This window comes from Phyllobates terribilis, unplaced genomic scaffold, assembly GCF_046119375.1.
Source record: "Phyllobates terribilis strain yellow unplaced genomic scaffold, ASM4611937v1 Scaffold_7__3_contigs__length_470593459, whole genome shotgun sequence".
Classification (NCBI taxonomy): Eukaryota; Metazoa; Chordata; class Amphibia; order Anura; family Dendrobatidae; genus Phyllobates; species Phyllobates terribilis.
Genome location: NW_027362767.1, coordinates 292,990,020 through 293,005,299, shown reverse-complemented (window position 1 = coordinate 293,005,299; position 15,280 = coordinate 292,990,020). Strand labels below are relative to the sequence as shown.

At 42.5% G+C, this 15,280-nt stretch overlaps 1 protein-coding gene across 1 annotated transcript; it reads right to left on the bottom strand.

The window, feature by feature from the left end:
* Positions 1-5,896: 5,896 nt before the first annotated feature.
* LOC141155504 (ras-related protein Rab-38-like) lies at positions 5,897-11,946 on the bottom strand. Its single transcript, XM_073642371.1, has 3 exons — positions 11,745-11,946; positions 8,444-8,718; positions 5,897-6,052 (listed from the first exon to the last, which is right to left on the bottom strand). The coding sequence occupies exons 1-3, from the start codon at positions 11,944-11,946 to the stop codon at positions 5,897-5,899; spliced, it is 633 nt and encodes a 210-aa protein (XP_073498472.1).
* Between the last annotated feature and the right edge of the window lie 3,334 nt (positions 11,947-15,280).

The following is a 15,280-nucleotide window of genomic DNA, read 5'->3' as shown; positions in this document are numbered from 1 at the left end:
GAAAAGGCGTTCATTGATGGGGTTGGTCCTGCGCCTGGATGCAGGCCGTGTGGCCACTGCATTGCCTGCCCAAATGTCGAAAGTGCTACCCAATTTTATGATTCTTCAGGATCAAAGCTGTATGACATCCGTAAATCCATTAATTGTACATCCAGATATATTATTTATTTTGCTACATGTCCTTGACTTATTTATGTGGGCCTTACTTCTCGACAGCTTAAAGTGAGGATCCGAGAGCACGTTTTAGGCATTCAGGCGGCAGCTGGTCATTCGGATGTATCCACGCTCAGGACCATACCCCGTCACTTTAAATTATACCATGACTGTGACAGTACATTACTTAGAGTGAGAGGTATTGACCAACTTGGCAATACCATCAGAGGTGGAAAGATGAGCCAACGTTTGGCGCAATTAGAAGCCCGCTGGATCTGGACTTTGGATACTGTCCATCCCAAGGGGCTTAATGAAAACCTGAGTTTTGTCCCATTTTTGTGATCACCTGCTGCAAATTCATGTGCATTTTTTAGTTATTTTATGTTTTTAAAAGTTTTTATTCATGCTATTTCAATTAATCCTAGATGTTCGCACGTTTATCGATATGTCTGGTTTTGACCTATTTTAGATGCCGACATTGCTCCACCATCTCATGTATATAAGGCAGGAGCTGTCTTCGTATATACCATACTTCTAATTATGAAGATACGTATATCTGAAATCATCTATCAAGGCTAAGAAGAATTGTTGTATATCTTTTCGTAAAAAACGAAAATCGCTTTATGACGAATCTGTGATTGCTGACATATGTGACATTAGCCATCTGTTTTGACAATTATTGCTGTTGTGCGTGTCTAATGTACATTGATTTATAATGTCTCTAATGCTCTAAATGATACTGCATTTCCTTGTCACATTATATGTATGTAGTAGTAGATCTTCCCTTATAGCGATTTCTTTTTAAGATTTACTTAGCGATTATCTATCTGTGTGTGGATAGGGTAAGCTTGTCCTTAGGTGGATAGGCACTGCGAGGATAAGATTTAACTAAGGTAATGTACCTGATTGGCTCCTGCATAGTTGCCCCGGAGACAGAGTACGCTTGCGCGTCATGCTTGCTGCGCGTCATGCTGGCTGCGCGTCCCCCGACTCTCGGCATCTCATTGTGAGGACCTGCGCGGTGGTCAGCTGACCGTCACGTGGGAGTCACGTGATGCAGACGCCGCGGGCCGCCCCGCCCACCATGACACGATAAGCGTCATCTAAGGTCCTCAGGCCAAATTGCAAACCGCTGTTTGACACGTGCGGTGATTAATGAGGGCACATACAGTGGGTACGGGAAGTATTCAGACCCCTTTAAATTTTTCACTCTTTGTTTCATTGCAGCCATTTGGTAAATTCTAAAAAGTTCATTTATTTTTCTCATTAAAGTACACTCTGCACCCCATCTTGACTGAAAAAAGCAGAAATGCAGACAATTTTGCAAATTTATTAAAAAAGAAAAACTGAAATATCACATGGTCATAAGTATTCAGACCCTTTGCTCAGACACTCATATTTAAGTCACATGCTGTCCATTTCCTCGTGATCCTCCTTGAGATGGTTCTACTCCTTCATTGGAGTCCAGCTGTGTCTAATGAAACTCATAGGACTTGATTTGGAAAGGCACACACCTGTCTATATAAGACCTCACCGCTCACAGTGCATGTCAGACCAAATGAGAATCATCAGCTCAAAGGAACTGCCCAAGGAGCTCAGAGACAGAATTGTGGCAAGGCACAGATCTGGCCAAGGTTACAAAAGTATTTCTGCATTATTCAAGGTTCCTAACAGCACAGTGGCCTTCATAATCCTTAAATGGAAGAAGTTTGGGACCACCAGAAGTCTTCTTAGACCTGGCCGTCCAGCCAAACTGAGCAATCGTGGGAGAAGAGCCTTGGTAGGAGAGGTAAAGAAAACCCCCAAGATCACTGGGGCTGAGCTCCAGAGATGCAGTAGGGAGATGGGAGAAAGTTCCACAAAGTCAACGATCACTGCAGCCCTCCACCAGTCGGGCCTTTATGGCAGAGTGGCCAGATGGAAGCCTCTCCTCAGTGCAAGACATATGAAAGCCCCCATAGAGTTTGCTCAAAACACATGAAGGACTCACAGACTATGAGAAATAAGATTCTCTGGTCTGATGAGACGAAGATAGAACTTTTTGGTGATAATTCTAAGCGGTATGTGTGGAGAAAACCTGGCACTGCTCATGTCCTGCCCAATACAATCCCTACAGTAAAACATGGTGGAGGCAGCATCATGCTATGGGGGTATTTTTCAGCTGCAGGGACAGGATGACTGGTTGCAATTGAAGGAAACATGAATGCAGCCAAGTACAGAGATATCCTGGATGAAAACCTCTTCCAGAGTGCTCTGGACCTCAGACTTGGCCGGAGGTTCACCTTCCAACAAGACAATAACCCTAAGCACACAGCTAAAATGACAAAGGAGTGGCTTCAGAACAACTCTGTGACCATTCTTGTCTGGCCCAGCCAGAGCCCTGACCTAAACCCAATTGAGCATCTCTGGAGAGACCTGAAAATGTCTGTCCACCAACGTTCACCATCCAACCTGATGGAACTGGAGAGGATCTGTAAGGAAGAATGGCAGAGGATCCCTAAATCCAGGTGTGAAAAACTTGTTGCATCATTCCCAAGAAGACTCATGGCTGTACTAGCTCAAAAGGTGCTTCTACTCAATACTAAGCAAAGGGTCTGAATACTTATGACCATGTGATATTTCAGTTTTTCTTTTTTAATAGATTTGAAAAAATGTCTATATTTCTGGGTTTTTTTTTCAGTCAAGATGGGGTGCAGAGTGTACTATAATGAGAAAAAAATGAACTTTTTAGAACTTACCGAATAGCTGCAATGAAACAAAGAGTGAAAAAATTAAAGGGGCCTGAATACTTTCCGTACCCACTGTATATAAAAATGACCACAGACATATGGATGCATACCCCCTGAAGAAGGTTCGCCGAAACGCGCATTGGGGTGGATGTACACCCTACAACCGTTGGCCCAATCTCTATATCCTATACCAAGGTAGCTATATTCTCTGCTTGACTTACTTATTTTTGCTCCTTATATTTAAGTGTATCACACACTCTATATAGAATCATGATTTGTTAAATATCCCACGATACATGGGTACTCATAGAAATAATGGAGACTATAATTGGAGGTTAACAATTGAGCTATGATTGATAGTGTTGGGCCATCTGTGCTGGTGGAGTGGTATGTCCGTTGTTCAATTTTGTACATGACCATTGATGCTTTACACTCTGTTTGTAATTTAATGGATTTTTATTGAAATATATGTAATAAAGCTTTGTATTTTTATATTTTGAACTATAGTACTGGGCTTTATGTTGCGTTTTTTTCTTCCTATTGATTCCATCAATTCTAAAATGGTAGTTTACATCTGCAAGGATTGTTTTTTTCTGGCATGGCTTTCAGATGCAGGACCCACTTACCTCTGCAACAGTGGGGAATCTACCCTTAGTCCACCCAAGTAGAAACTGTACAGTGAATGAAAAAAAAAATAGTGAGATATGTTTGTAATCAAATGGTAACAGTGCAAATACGATAATGTGGACCCCAGGGGTCCGGTTGCCACAGTGGCATTGCCTCCCTCACAAGGGGTGATGCCATGCCTGGAAGCAAGCAGGGGTCCCCTAATCAGGTATACTAGCATGCAACACTTCCTGGCTCCAGACCAGAAAGGAGAGCTCCTCCCCTTAGCAACTGGGATCTGGAGGCGGGGTTAGTTAGAGTTAGTGAGAGGTGTTGAATACAGGACAGTGAAGAGGAAAGACCCAGGGAGTGGAGTTGCACGGCAGCTCACCCCAGAGAGGAGCGTAGAAGAACCGGACACCGGAGTCCGAGGTTGTGGGGCACTGAAGGCCCAGCAGCAGAAACCGGAGGGCAGGAGACTGCAGGTCTCCGGGCCCCATCAGACGCCCGGAGGCTCAGCAGCACCGCCACGTGGGAGCGACACTCCAGGAAGGCCCGAGCAGCCTGCCATACGGGTGAGCACAAAGACGTTTTGCTCAGGGATGAGGTCCACAGCACAGCTATAAGCAGCAGGGCCAAAGAGATTAGCGCAGAGGGAAGGCCTACAACTTCACCTAGCGAGGTGGATTCCCAACTTGCTTCCAGGCCGCCCGGACCTCTACTACCAGCTAGTACCCGTGCCCCGGTCTGCCTAACCACCGCAAGTAAAGATAAGAGGAAACTGCCATTAAGTTGTGGACTGGTCATTATCTGCGCCATCACCTGCACTACACCGCACCAGCAACATCTACCACATAGCATCACTATATCCTACCCTGGAGCTAAGCTCTGCCTGTGGAGAGCTGAACCAACACTGCTGCGTCACCATCAGCTCCAGAGGTTCTGCACCGCAGCAGTGGCTCCATATAGCCGCATACCACAGGTGGCGTCACGAACATTATCTTTAAAAACTTCATTCCCCTTTTACTTTCCCCCTTTTATTGACCGCCCTGGGTCACGAACCGGGTCACCGCCACTGTGACATCCCCCAGCATCGACCAGCCTGGCTACCGAGTACCCCACAGCCCAGGGGCCGCGTCAATAACACCCTTGAGTAGAGAAGAGGAAGAAAGACATTGCAAAACTTCTACTTCTTTTCTTAAAAAGTTTACTGTTCAAGCTAAAAGATATATACAGTTCAAGATCCATACATTTTAGTACAATATATTAAACACAGTATAGATCTGAATACCATAGGTGTTTTTTTTATCCATACCAGAGAAGGACACAACATACAGCCAATTCAGCTTCACAAAAGCTCCAGTCGGACTGCAGGGTGCTCAAACGTGTTATCCATTTATATGACCCAGGCCCCTGCTTCTTTCAGTGCTTTCATTTATAATCAATTACGTTTTTTTTTAAATGGTATTCATCCTTACAGGCATTTTGTGCTAGCCTATAGAGATACATCTTTATATATCATTGCATGTCTATACCTGTATATTAGAGGTAAAATAAAAGTAAAACAAAAAATATAAAAAATTCTCCTAAAAATGATTGAAAAACACATTGAAATAAAACAATGATCTCCATACATTTTTTTTTTTTAAATAAACATCAAAATCGGTAAACAACATGCACTTATTTGGTATCGCTGTAACCGTATCAACCCATACAATGCAGTGAACAGATTATTTATGGGGATCTGTAAATGGCGTAAAAAATTGTCGGATTGTTATTTTTTCTCTATTTAATCTATAGAAATGTTAATACAAATGTAACTCTTCCATACATTTAGCAAAGTTACATTTAAAACTACAGATCGCCTTCGAAAACAAAAACAGTTACAACTATGAATGAACAAAGAAATACATTGTCTAGATGACTGAACATGTGCATCACAAATACATGTACGACACTGTGTATGTGCATGTGTAATGTGCATGTACATTTCTTATTGGTGTGTGTGTACTATGTAAGTGGTGCATAATGTGGAATTTTACATGTGTTATGTATTAGCTTGTGTACATTTTATTATATTGTTCTTAATGTGAATATACATGAAAATGTCAATGTGTTTACAAGGGTGGCGCCTGACTTAGGGGGGCTCAGTCACAAGTCCTGCACAGGGGCCCTTTACTGTCTTTGTCCTCCCCTGATCCATGCCAAGCATTTTTGCATGTGTAATGACTAATTTGACATTTTTCTTTAGTTTACTTGTGACGCGGATCCTCATTCCTCTGCAGCTCCTTTCCATGATCAGGGTTTCCTCCTGAACTGTAGTCACATGAATGCATACAATTTTCTTATACAGTCATTTCACACACATTCACATCCCATCGAAGAGCACACAGATATAGTCCCATAATTCAGAGGCGGCAGCATCGTGAGCAGTCTTTTGTGTAATGAAAATTCAGTTGAGATGATTTAATAATGTTGGGATCCATTGTTGGTTCACTGTCCTCCTTATTTGCAATCATTTCTTTAATTAAACACGACATTGCTTGATCGATGTTGACATTGTCCTGCAGGAGGAATATAGACTCATATCAAAGTGCTTTGGATTGTACTGATTTCCTGCACTACTCTTAAGACCTTCACCCCCGTGCGATTTTCCGTTTTTCGCTCCACTTTTTTTTGGGATGAGTTGTACTTTTGAATGACATCATTCATTCTGCCGTATAGTGTCCTGGAAAATGGGGGCAAAAATTCAAGTGCGAAAAAATTGTAAAAAAAAGTGCAACTCCACCATGTTTTTTTTAAAAAATGTATTTACCATGTTCACTATATGATAAAACTGAACAGGCAATATGATTCCCCAGGTCAGAACGACTACGAAGATACCAAACATATATAGTTTTTTTTTATTATTTAAGTGGTGAAAAAAAAATGTGAAATTTGTCAAAAAATAAATTTAGCTTTTGTCGCCATTTTCTGAGACCCATAACAATCTCATTTTCAGGATCTGGGGCTGAGTGAGGGCTTATTATTTTTGCCCTAAGTTGATGACTCTTTACTGATACCATTTCGGGGTAGATACAATGCTTTGAACTCCTTTTATTGTATTTTATTGCAATTTTGCAGCCACAAAATAACAGTAATTCTAGCGATTTGATTTTTTTTCTCGTTACGCCGTTTACCCATCAGATTAATTTATTTTATATTTTGATAGATCAGACATTTCTGAAAGCGGCGATACCAAATGTGTATTTTTTGTAATTATTTTATTTTTAATGAGGCATAGGGGCAGGTGATTTAAACTTGTGTTTTTTTTATTTTTTAAATATTTTTAAAACTTTTTTTTTTCTAGTTTAGTCTCCTTAGGAGACTTGAAGCTGTTATGTATAGCAAAAATCATGATCTCCTATGACTGCCAGCCTGTGGCACAGGAGGTTTGTGATGACAGGCATGGAATCTTTTGCAGACCCCCAGCTCTCATGACAACCCATCAGCCCCCGCGATCACATGACAGAGGCACTGATAGGCAGGATCAATGCCACGCTTCCTGTCTGCATGTGTTAAATGCTGCTTTCAGTTATTGACAGCGGCATTTAACTGGTTAACAGGAAGAAGCCCACGCGAAACGCGCATCAGGGGGATCCCAGGTGCATTTAGCCTGAAAGCAATTGGTAACTATGGAAATATGAGAATTGTTTACTTTGCTTTATTTAACATTTTTTATGTATTTACCAAAAGTAACTTTTATTCTGAGCACTGAAAAATGGTCTTTGCACTTTGCACTTTATGTAGTAAAGCAGGTTTCATTACAGTGTGTAGCCTATGCAATATTATAAATTGGGAATTCCTAAGTATTAAGAATATATTTATTGCATCATGGTACTTTTTTTGTTCTTGTGTTGGGAATTATGAATTGATAATCAATGTGTATTCAGATTTAACCTGGGATTATAAATGAAATAACTATATTGTCAGCTCTTATATACATGCTTCATATAAGTAAAATTATTACATCTAGCACTTTTATTATCCTTTTTTTGTGGTTGACTATACAGTATTATATATCCCAGTGTCCTTTCAATTCTTATGTTGCTATTTATACTGCATCTGACACTTTTTGCCAGAATTGAGATACTGATTGTATATTTATTAACTATCTGTCAGCATTATAATAAAGATCCATACATAAATAATTTTCTGTCCCTATGAATAAATCAATTCATTTGTCAGCTATCTTACATGTGCTGTATACTCTTTAGGCTACATCACATGGTCTGTTCTTTTTATACTACCTCATTGCTCTGATTTTATTGTTGTTTTTTTGTAACTTGTACTAATAAAGTTTGACATTTTATAATGGAAGCCTCCTCCTTGAATAGGATTATATATTGTATTGTGTGGCAATATTCTAAATAAATATTTTTTTGGCCTCTATATTGGTTAGACTGAGAACTCTGATTGTGTTGCAACAGCTGCACCCAGTAAACTAAGTGATGCATCGTTGGAATCAGGGTCTCTTTTCCTACATTATGCTGCTTTCAGATGAGGTAGCAAAAACCTGCTGACAGATTTCTTTTAAGGGCAGAGACAGACTGCCGTATAACTCGTGCGATTATCGCATCGCACTGAATGGACTGGCAGGCACCTCTACTGACCTGAGCATGACAGCGTGATGGATTTCTATGCAGCTGTCATGGTCTGGTCAGGAGAGGTACTGGCCAGTACAAGGTTTACAATGTGATCCTCGCACGAGAGATACGGCAGTCTGTCTCTGCCCTAGCTCTAATTGTCACATAATATAAAGTTTTGTCAGTTGGGGCAATTGGTGAATTCTGTTGTAAAATCTGAGGCATAACTTGATCTGCTGCATGAGAATTTTTGCCTGGTAAATAAACCTAGGAGCATACTGTAAAAAAAAGAAGGCAGTATTCTGTACAAGCCAGTCAGCAATGAGTTACCTTAGCAGAAGTCATATAGCAATCTGTAAACTCCAGCTCTCGGCCCAAGTCCTCTACATTTTGGATTCTTATTCCATGGGGAAGCAGATCACTTTTGTTCCCAATTAGAATCATTGGAATTGGTTTTCCATTTTTTAGCATAATCTTTGAGTCCAGGTCATCTTTCCAGCGCTGAACGGATTGTAGAGTGACTGCACGGCCCAAGTCACACACTACAAATGCACCAGCTGCTTCACGGTAATATAGGCGAGTCATGTGGCCAAACCTCTCCTGACCTTAATGAAAACATAGATTTCATCATTATACTTTTATATTCTTCCTTGCTTTAATTTGAGATGTAAGCGTATGTATGAATATTGGACATAAAGAAACAGGAAAAACTATAAAAATCTATAGCATGAATCAGTAAAAACACTAATTTCCTGTAAAAATAAAATAATTGTCACCATTGGCATTCATCTTCAGCAAAAATAGGGTTTGTACAATGCAGCTTGTCCAATTAAATACTATCACGACATATTTAGGACTGATTTTGTAATCTTTATTAATACTACACTTAAAGAGAACCTGTCATCAGCCTTTTTTTACGCCAAATTAATGGCATGTATGTAAAGGTGCTTTACCTTAACTTGGTTGTACAAATCTGTTTTGCTGTTTTATAGAAATAGTATGCTAATGAGTTGCAAGCCCAGTGGGTGGGCTCTGCATTTACAGCCTATTAGTTTGGCGTATAAAACCCTGATGACAGGTTCTATTTAAAGACGAATCTATTGCTAATCTTGACAGAATCCAAGGATAGATAATCTATTGTCCTGGAGAGTAGTCCAAGATAGCTGCCTAAATTGCTACTCTAAAGCCTCCCATACATGTTAGACTAATGTTGGACAAACATGCCGATATTGACAGGTTCGGTAGACAGTCTAACATACCGTATATGCGGGCAGTGTCAGATTGAAGAACATTGGGTTCACCAGAGGATTTAATTCTGAGGGCCCACCTTTCTCCCCTACTCAAGAGCCCCATAGCAGCTGCAAGGTTTGCACTATGAACTCTCCTGAAGGAGAAGCCAGGACCCACCGGAGGATTCTTCAGTTCTCTGGTGGGCCAGTCCAACCCTGTTTTACGGGTCCGGGTGGTGGAACCTCTGTGCTGCGGTGAAAGGAGGGACCAGAGGGGCGTGACTAAGTACCTACTCGGCCTGACCAAGGTCGCATGGCTGTTCAATCGACTCCGCGAAAAAGGGAGGACCGAGCAGGTGTGGTACATGTGAGGTATGCTTATTTGTTAAACATACCTCACATGTATTAAAGCTGTCAAACAGTCGCAAATCATGCCCACGGGAGTGATAAAAACATATCACAGAGCACGCTTAAGATACTCGGTACTCGCCCGAGCATACTCGCCGAAAGGTTTAATCAAACATACTCGCTCATCACTACATAGTACCTTTCGGTTCAGGAGTGGAATTGGAAAGTACAGCATAATGTAACTGCCTTGATATTTAATTCATCTGAGGTTGTGAAATGGTTAATACTCTAATTTTAAAAGCTAGTAATGCTGAAACTGTAATCGACAATTGGATCAGTTTCGTTGGATATTTTTCCATCTACTCTTCTGACAATAATATGAGATTTATACATACCGTAATTACATCCGGTCTATGAGCATACATATTACCACTATGTACGTTTGGACAAAAAAAAATTACAAAATCATATGAACTAATTTTAACATAAACTTTAAAATTGTTAATGGTATATTTCATCAGTTATGGTTAATTATTTAGGCATTACCAAATACTTTTGGGTTATGTAGTTAGACATTTTTGCAGGAAATCTGCAGTGGCAGAATCTATACCAAACGGCCTGGATTTTACTGGAAATGATGTAGTAAAGGGTGAAATGCACAGCATAAATTGACAAAATGTGGATGTCATTTCCTCAGCACAGGTGAATAATTGCTGCAGATTTTCTCTGCTGCTTGTAGATAAGGTATTTCAAAATCTTACCCACAATGCATATAAGCATATTTCTAGCCTGATAAATCCGGTGATTATCCTACCCCCATGGAAATACCATTATATTTAAAGTGAATCTATCATCAGATTTTTTCTATGTAATCTGACAGCAGCATGATATACAGTATGGGGCAGAGCCCCTGATTCCAGTGATTTGTTACCTACTGAGCTGCTTGCTGTCGTTTTGATAAAATCACTGCTTTCTCTGCTACAGATCTACCAGTTCTCTGAATGCTCCGCTCTGTATAACCCCGCCCACACCACTGATTGACAATTTTCTGTGTACAATGTGCATAGGCAGAAACCTGCCAATCAATGATCATGGCTGGTTTACACAGAGCAGGAGGGCTGCATGGCACAAGACAACTACTCCTCTAATGATAACCCCACTCATACAACACACTGATTTTATTGAAGGTACAGAAAGTGGGCCAGTAAGTGACGTAATTGGAATCAGGGTCTCTGCCTCTGCATTATGCTGCTTTCAAATTAGATGGCAGATTTCCTTTACCAATTGTTTTTATTTGGGCAGTATATGGTAGTATTTTGTGGGCATTTACTGTCACTGTATGATAAATGGCAATATTATGTGGGTAATTGACACCAGTATTATTCAAAGAGGTCGTCCCCTTTCAGTAAATTTTCATCCTTGTACCAAACTGTGTCAGGGGTTGATGATTTTCTGAAAGGGACCAACCACTTTAAGTGCTGTATTTAAAAATTAAGCAGTTGTGATTACAGATGACTGAACCTGAACTTAAAACTCCGAACACTGACTTCTACCGGAAGTCCTTTTTAGTGTTTGGAGTCCCGGGGGAAGTCCGGGAGAGAAGAGAGAGAGAGAGATTTTTTCCAGCTTCAAAGTTTGGGTCTCCGTTGTTTTCAATGGGGTTTGGGTTCTGGTTGAAGTTTGGGTACAGTTCTGGTACCAGAACCCGAACTTCCACCGGTCTGCTCATTACTAGTTGTGGTGTTAGTTGATTCTCGGCCAAGGTCAGGGTTTAACAATATAAACAGACTGAGCTAAAAACAAGAAATTTACTAAAACAGAAACAAATAGGTTGAAGACCTACATTGTCAGCTGAACGTGAACATATTGAGGGTCTGCACACCTAGCGCTAATGGCAATATACATATATAGGAGACACTAGTAGGTGAAATCATTTTTGCTTGTAGCACCGGATGAACCACTACAGATGGATTATACTTTTACTTACTGTTATTGTAAAAAATATCATTCAGTATTTCAGTATGTTTTAGGTAATATAATCTCAATAAACTCACCAGCGATGTCCCAAAGCTGAAGCCTCACCACAGCGTCCTTCTCCCAGTTCAGGATCTTAAGAGCAAAATCCACACCGATAGTAGCTCTGTAGCAGTGAGAGTAGATGTTGTGGACGTATCTCTGGATGATAGAAGTTTTGCCAACTCCCAGGTCACCAACTACTAGCACTTTAAAGAGGAACTCTCTCTTGGGGGAGCTCATGGTCTTGAGGAGGCAGTTTACAAATCAGACTGAGTCCTGGACTGCTCCTCCGCATATAAGCCCACCGCTTATGTACTCAGCACCTTGTCTTAGGATTCCACATCCAAGTGACAAAGTGTCTTAACCATTTCATAGAAGATAATGAACCAATTCACAGTGTAGAGATCCTACTAATTAAGCATTTATCTTCGTAAAGAAGGACATCAAAATTAGAAGACCCTTTGCCTGTATCCTCTGGATGAGTGACATTTTATACCGGGATAAGACACTTGTGGTTAAGGATCATTATCATGGAAACTTTTGGTAAGATAAGTTACTATTAGAAGGGACTTGTCTAACAAATAGTGCCACGCTTCAGTTTCAAGTGTCCCACCACTTTACAAGACATTTTCTGTATACCTTTTTGGTACATGTACAATGAATGGCTCCACTGAAGGTAACGCTAAGCAGAGGGGTTCTACTTGGATCCATAAGACCTTAAAAAGTGCAAAAAAAGGTCTCCTTCATACTGCCATAATAGTTATGGACTTATTATACAGAGTCCTGAGATTACACCTTACTGTTCCTTCATTTCAGACAAAGGCACATTATTATTTTTCCTTTTCACAGATTATTTGTGGCGCCCTTGAGGGTTCGGTCGCCACAGAGGTACTGCACCTCACCCAGAGGTGTGGTGTCTCCCTTTCTCTCAGGTAAGGAGGGAGTGCTGCCCGGAACCCCAACACCTGCATCCAACACTACACTACCCCAGGCCGGCTGGAGGAGCAAGACGCAATGTAGTTTTCTGCTGAGCTCTGACCCTGGCTGGGGTGGGGGGAACCCAAAGTTAGGGGGAAGCAGTAGTGGGTGTGGGTGGAGGAAGTAGTTCATGGGAGCACTCATACAGTAGATATATAAAAGGTAGACATCTTTACAGTAGGAGAGTCAGTGTAGGGACAGTTCAGAGGAACAGTCTGGGAGCAGAGTCTCTTTAGGAGCTCTGCTCCACTAGAAGGGCCCAGGACTGAGGTCCAGGAGGGGAGCAGGGAGTAAGCTCCGTTCTACAGAAGAGATCCTAGGGGGTACGGCGAGTGCAGGCGGCACCCGTACACCCAGAACCTGCCAAGTGTCAGGAGGATCTAGACCGCAAGAAGGGGACCGGCCCCTGGCCCAGTCGTGCAGCTTCAAGCCTCGGCTGGAAAAACCAGAGGCTTCCGAATTCTATAGCCGGGAGCCAAACTCCCACTTCAATCCAAAAGTAAGGTCGAGCAGGTCTGTGCAACTCCGACGGACAGGGGGGACCTCGCAGCACCCGAACAGGATCCTCAGTGGGAAGCTCAGGGCAGGAGGGAGTAAAGACCCAGCGTGAAGTCGGTCTAGGAAGGTACATTGGAAAGTGGGGTTCTGTCAGGCACTCCCGATCTGCCTGAGGAAGGACTGAACCCCTGCCCGGTGAACGCAGTGCGACGCGGGAGGCTTGCACCAGTACAGTGCACCTGTGGACTGTCAAAGAACTGTGAGTAAAGCTTGGATGACTGCACTGAGCTGCCTCCACTCCTTTATTTTGCCGGTGCCATTTCCCTCCCTGCACTACAACGCCCAGCGCACCCCTCCATTCATCTTCACTGCCCTGAGGCCCGCTCCACCTGTTGGGAGCCATTCCATCACAAGCTGCCCTACCATCCGCCTCAGAGGACTGTTGCAGCGCTGGTGATCCTCACCAGACACCACAGGTAGCGTCACGAAAACCCCCCAAAAAAACCCATCTAAAAGTATCCCCCCATTTCACTGACCGCCCTGGGTCACGGACCGGGCCAGCCACCGTGATATCACCCGGCAACCAGAGGCCCAGCTGCCGAGTACCCCACGGCCCTGGGGGCGAGTCATATGCATGAGTCCACAAGAAAAAACCTCAAAGGTTTAGTTCATTGCCAGCTGTTTCACAGAGGTTTTGTCCTCCAGATGCAAGGCTTTTATGGGAGAATTCTGTAGCGACATAATGCAGTGCACAGAGTATATATGGGAAAGCAACACAAACACTTTTGGACTTTACAGGCTCCTAGCAGGTGGCAAAGCTATGTGCTTGGCCCAGGTCTTCAGCTCAATAAAAAAAAGGCTAAATCAATTCCAATGTGTGTAAATGGTATAACAGGCTAATTTAAAGGGGTTATCCAGTCAAAGCAAATGATCACTAATGATGAGTGCAAGTGCTTGTTACTCAAGTTTGTCGAGGGTGCTCGGGTATGCACTGAGTATCGCGGGTGCTCGAGTGACAGGTTAGAGTCCCTGCGGCTGCATGTTTCATGGCTGTTAGCCACAAAACATGTGGGGAATGTCTGACAAATATGGGCAATCCCAGCATGTTTTGTGGTTGTCTAACAGCCATGAAACATGCTGCCACGGGACTCTATTCTGTCACTCGGGCACCCGCGATACTCCGTGCATACCCGAGCACCTTCGGCAAACTCCTGTAACGAGCCCTTGCGCTCATCACTAGTTATCACCTATCTGCGGGTTAGGTAACAGCTTGCTGATCTGTGAGAGTGTGGCCACTGGGACCCGTTAGACTGGAGAGTCAGTGCTCATGCTCGACATAGAAAACATTCACTCTCTATGGGGCTTCTGAGCGCTGCACTCGGTTTTTTCCAGCAGCCCCATATAAAGTGAATGGAGCGGCAGTTAGGCATCCGATCTACAACTCCACTTTGTAACAAGGAAAAAAATACTGTTAGAGGATAAAAATTCCCCATATCCCTGATTGGTGCGGGTCCCAGCAATCAGACACCCACCAATCTGCAAACTATTACCTATTCCACAGAGAAGTCGGTGATAACTTGTTTTCACTGGACAACCCCTTTATAAGCTTTGATCCTACAACACTTTTTGGGATTGGTAAGAACTTGCTGATCAGTAGGTGTCCAGACGCTGGGATCAATTGGCTGAATAGGCATCCTTTATCCCTGTAAGGCTGAGATTACACAGCCCCCGATTCTCTCATGGGAAAGAATAGAGCAGGTCATGCTAATGTCACACAGATCAAACTCTGACAGCGTTTGATTCGAGTATCACCTTAGTGTGATCTGATTATATCGCATGACAATCATATCACAGGTGTGGAGAAGGCAGAGTACTTAATTTCTCCATTGTCTGTGCGTCCGCAGTAATTGGACTGCACTCTGATGACATCTGAGTGCAGTCTGATGTTTCACACGCACTCACAGCATGCTACAATTGTTTTCTCCTGCCGAATTGGCATGAGAAAAAAATTGCAGATCTGCCCTGCTCCATAGAATAGCATTGGGACGAGTGCTATCTGATAACACATCACATAGCCCTCGGCTCTGTTATATGCCAG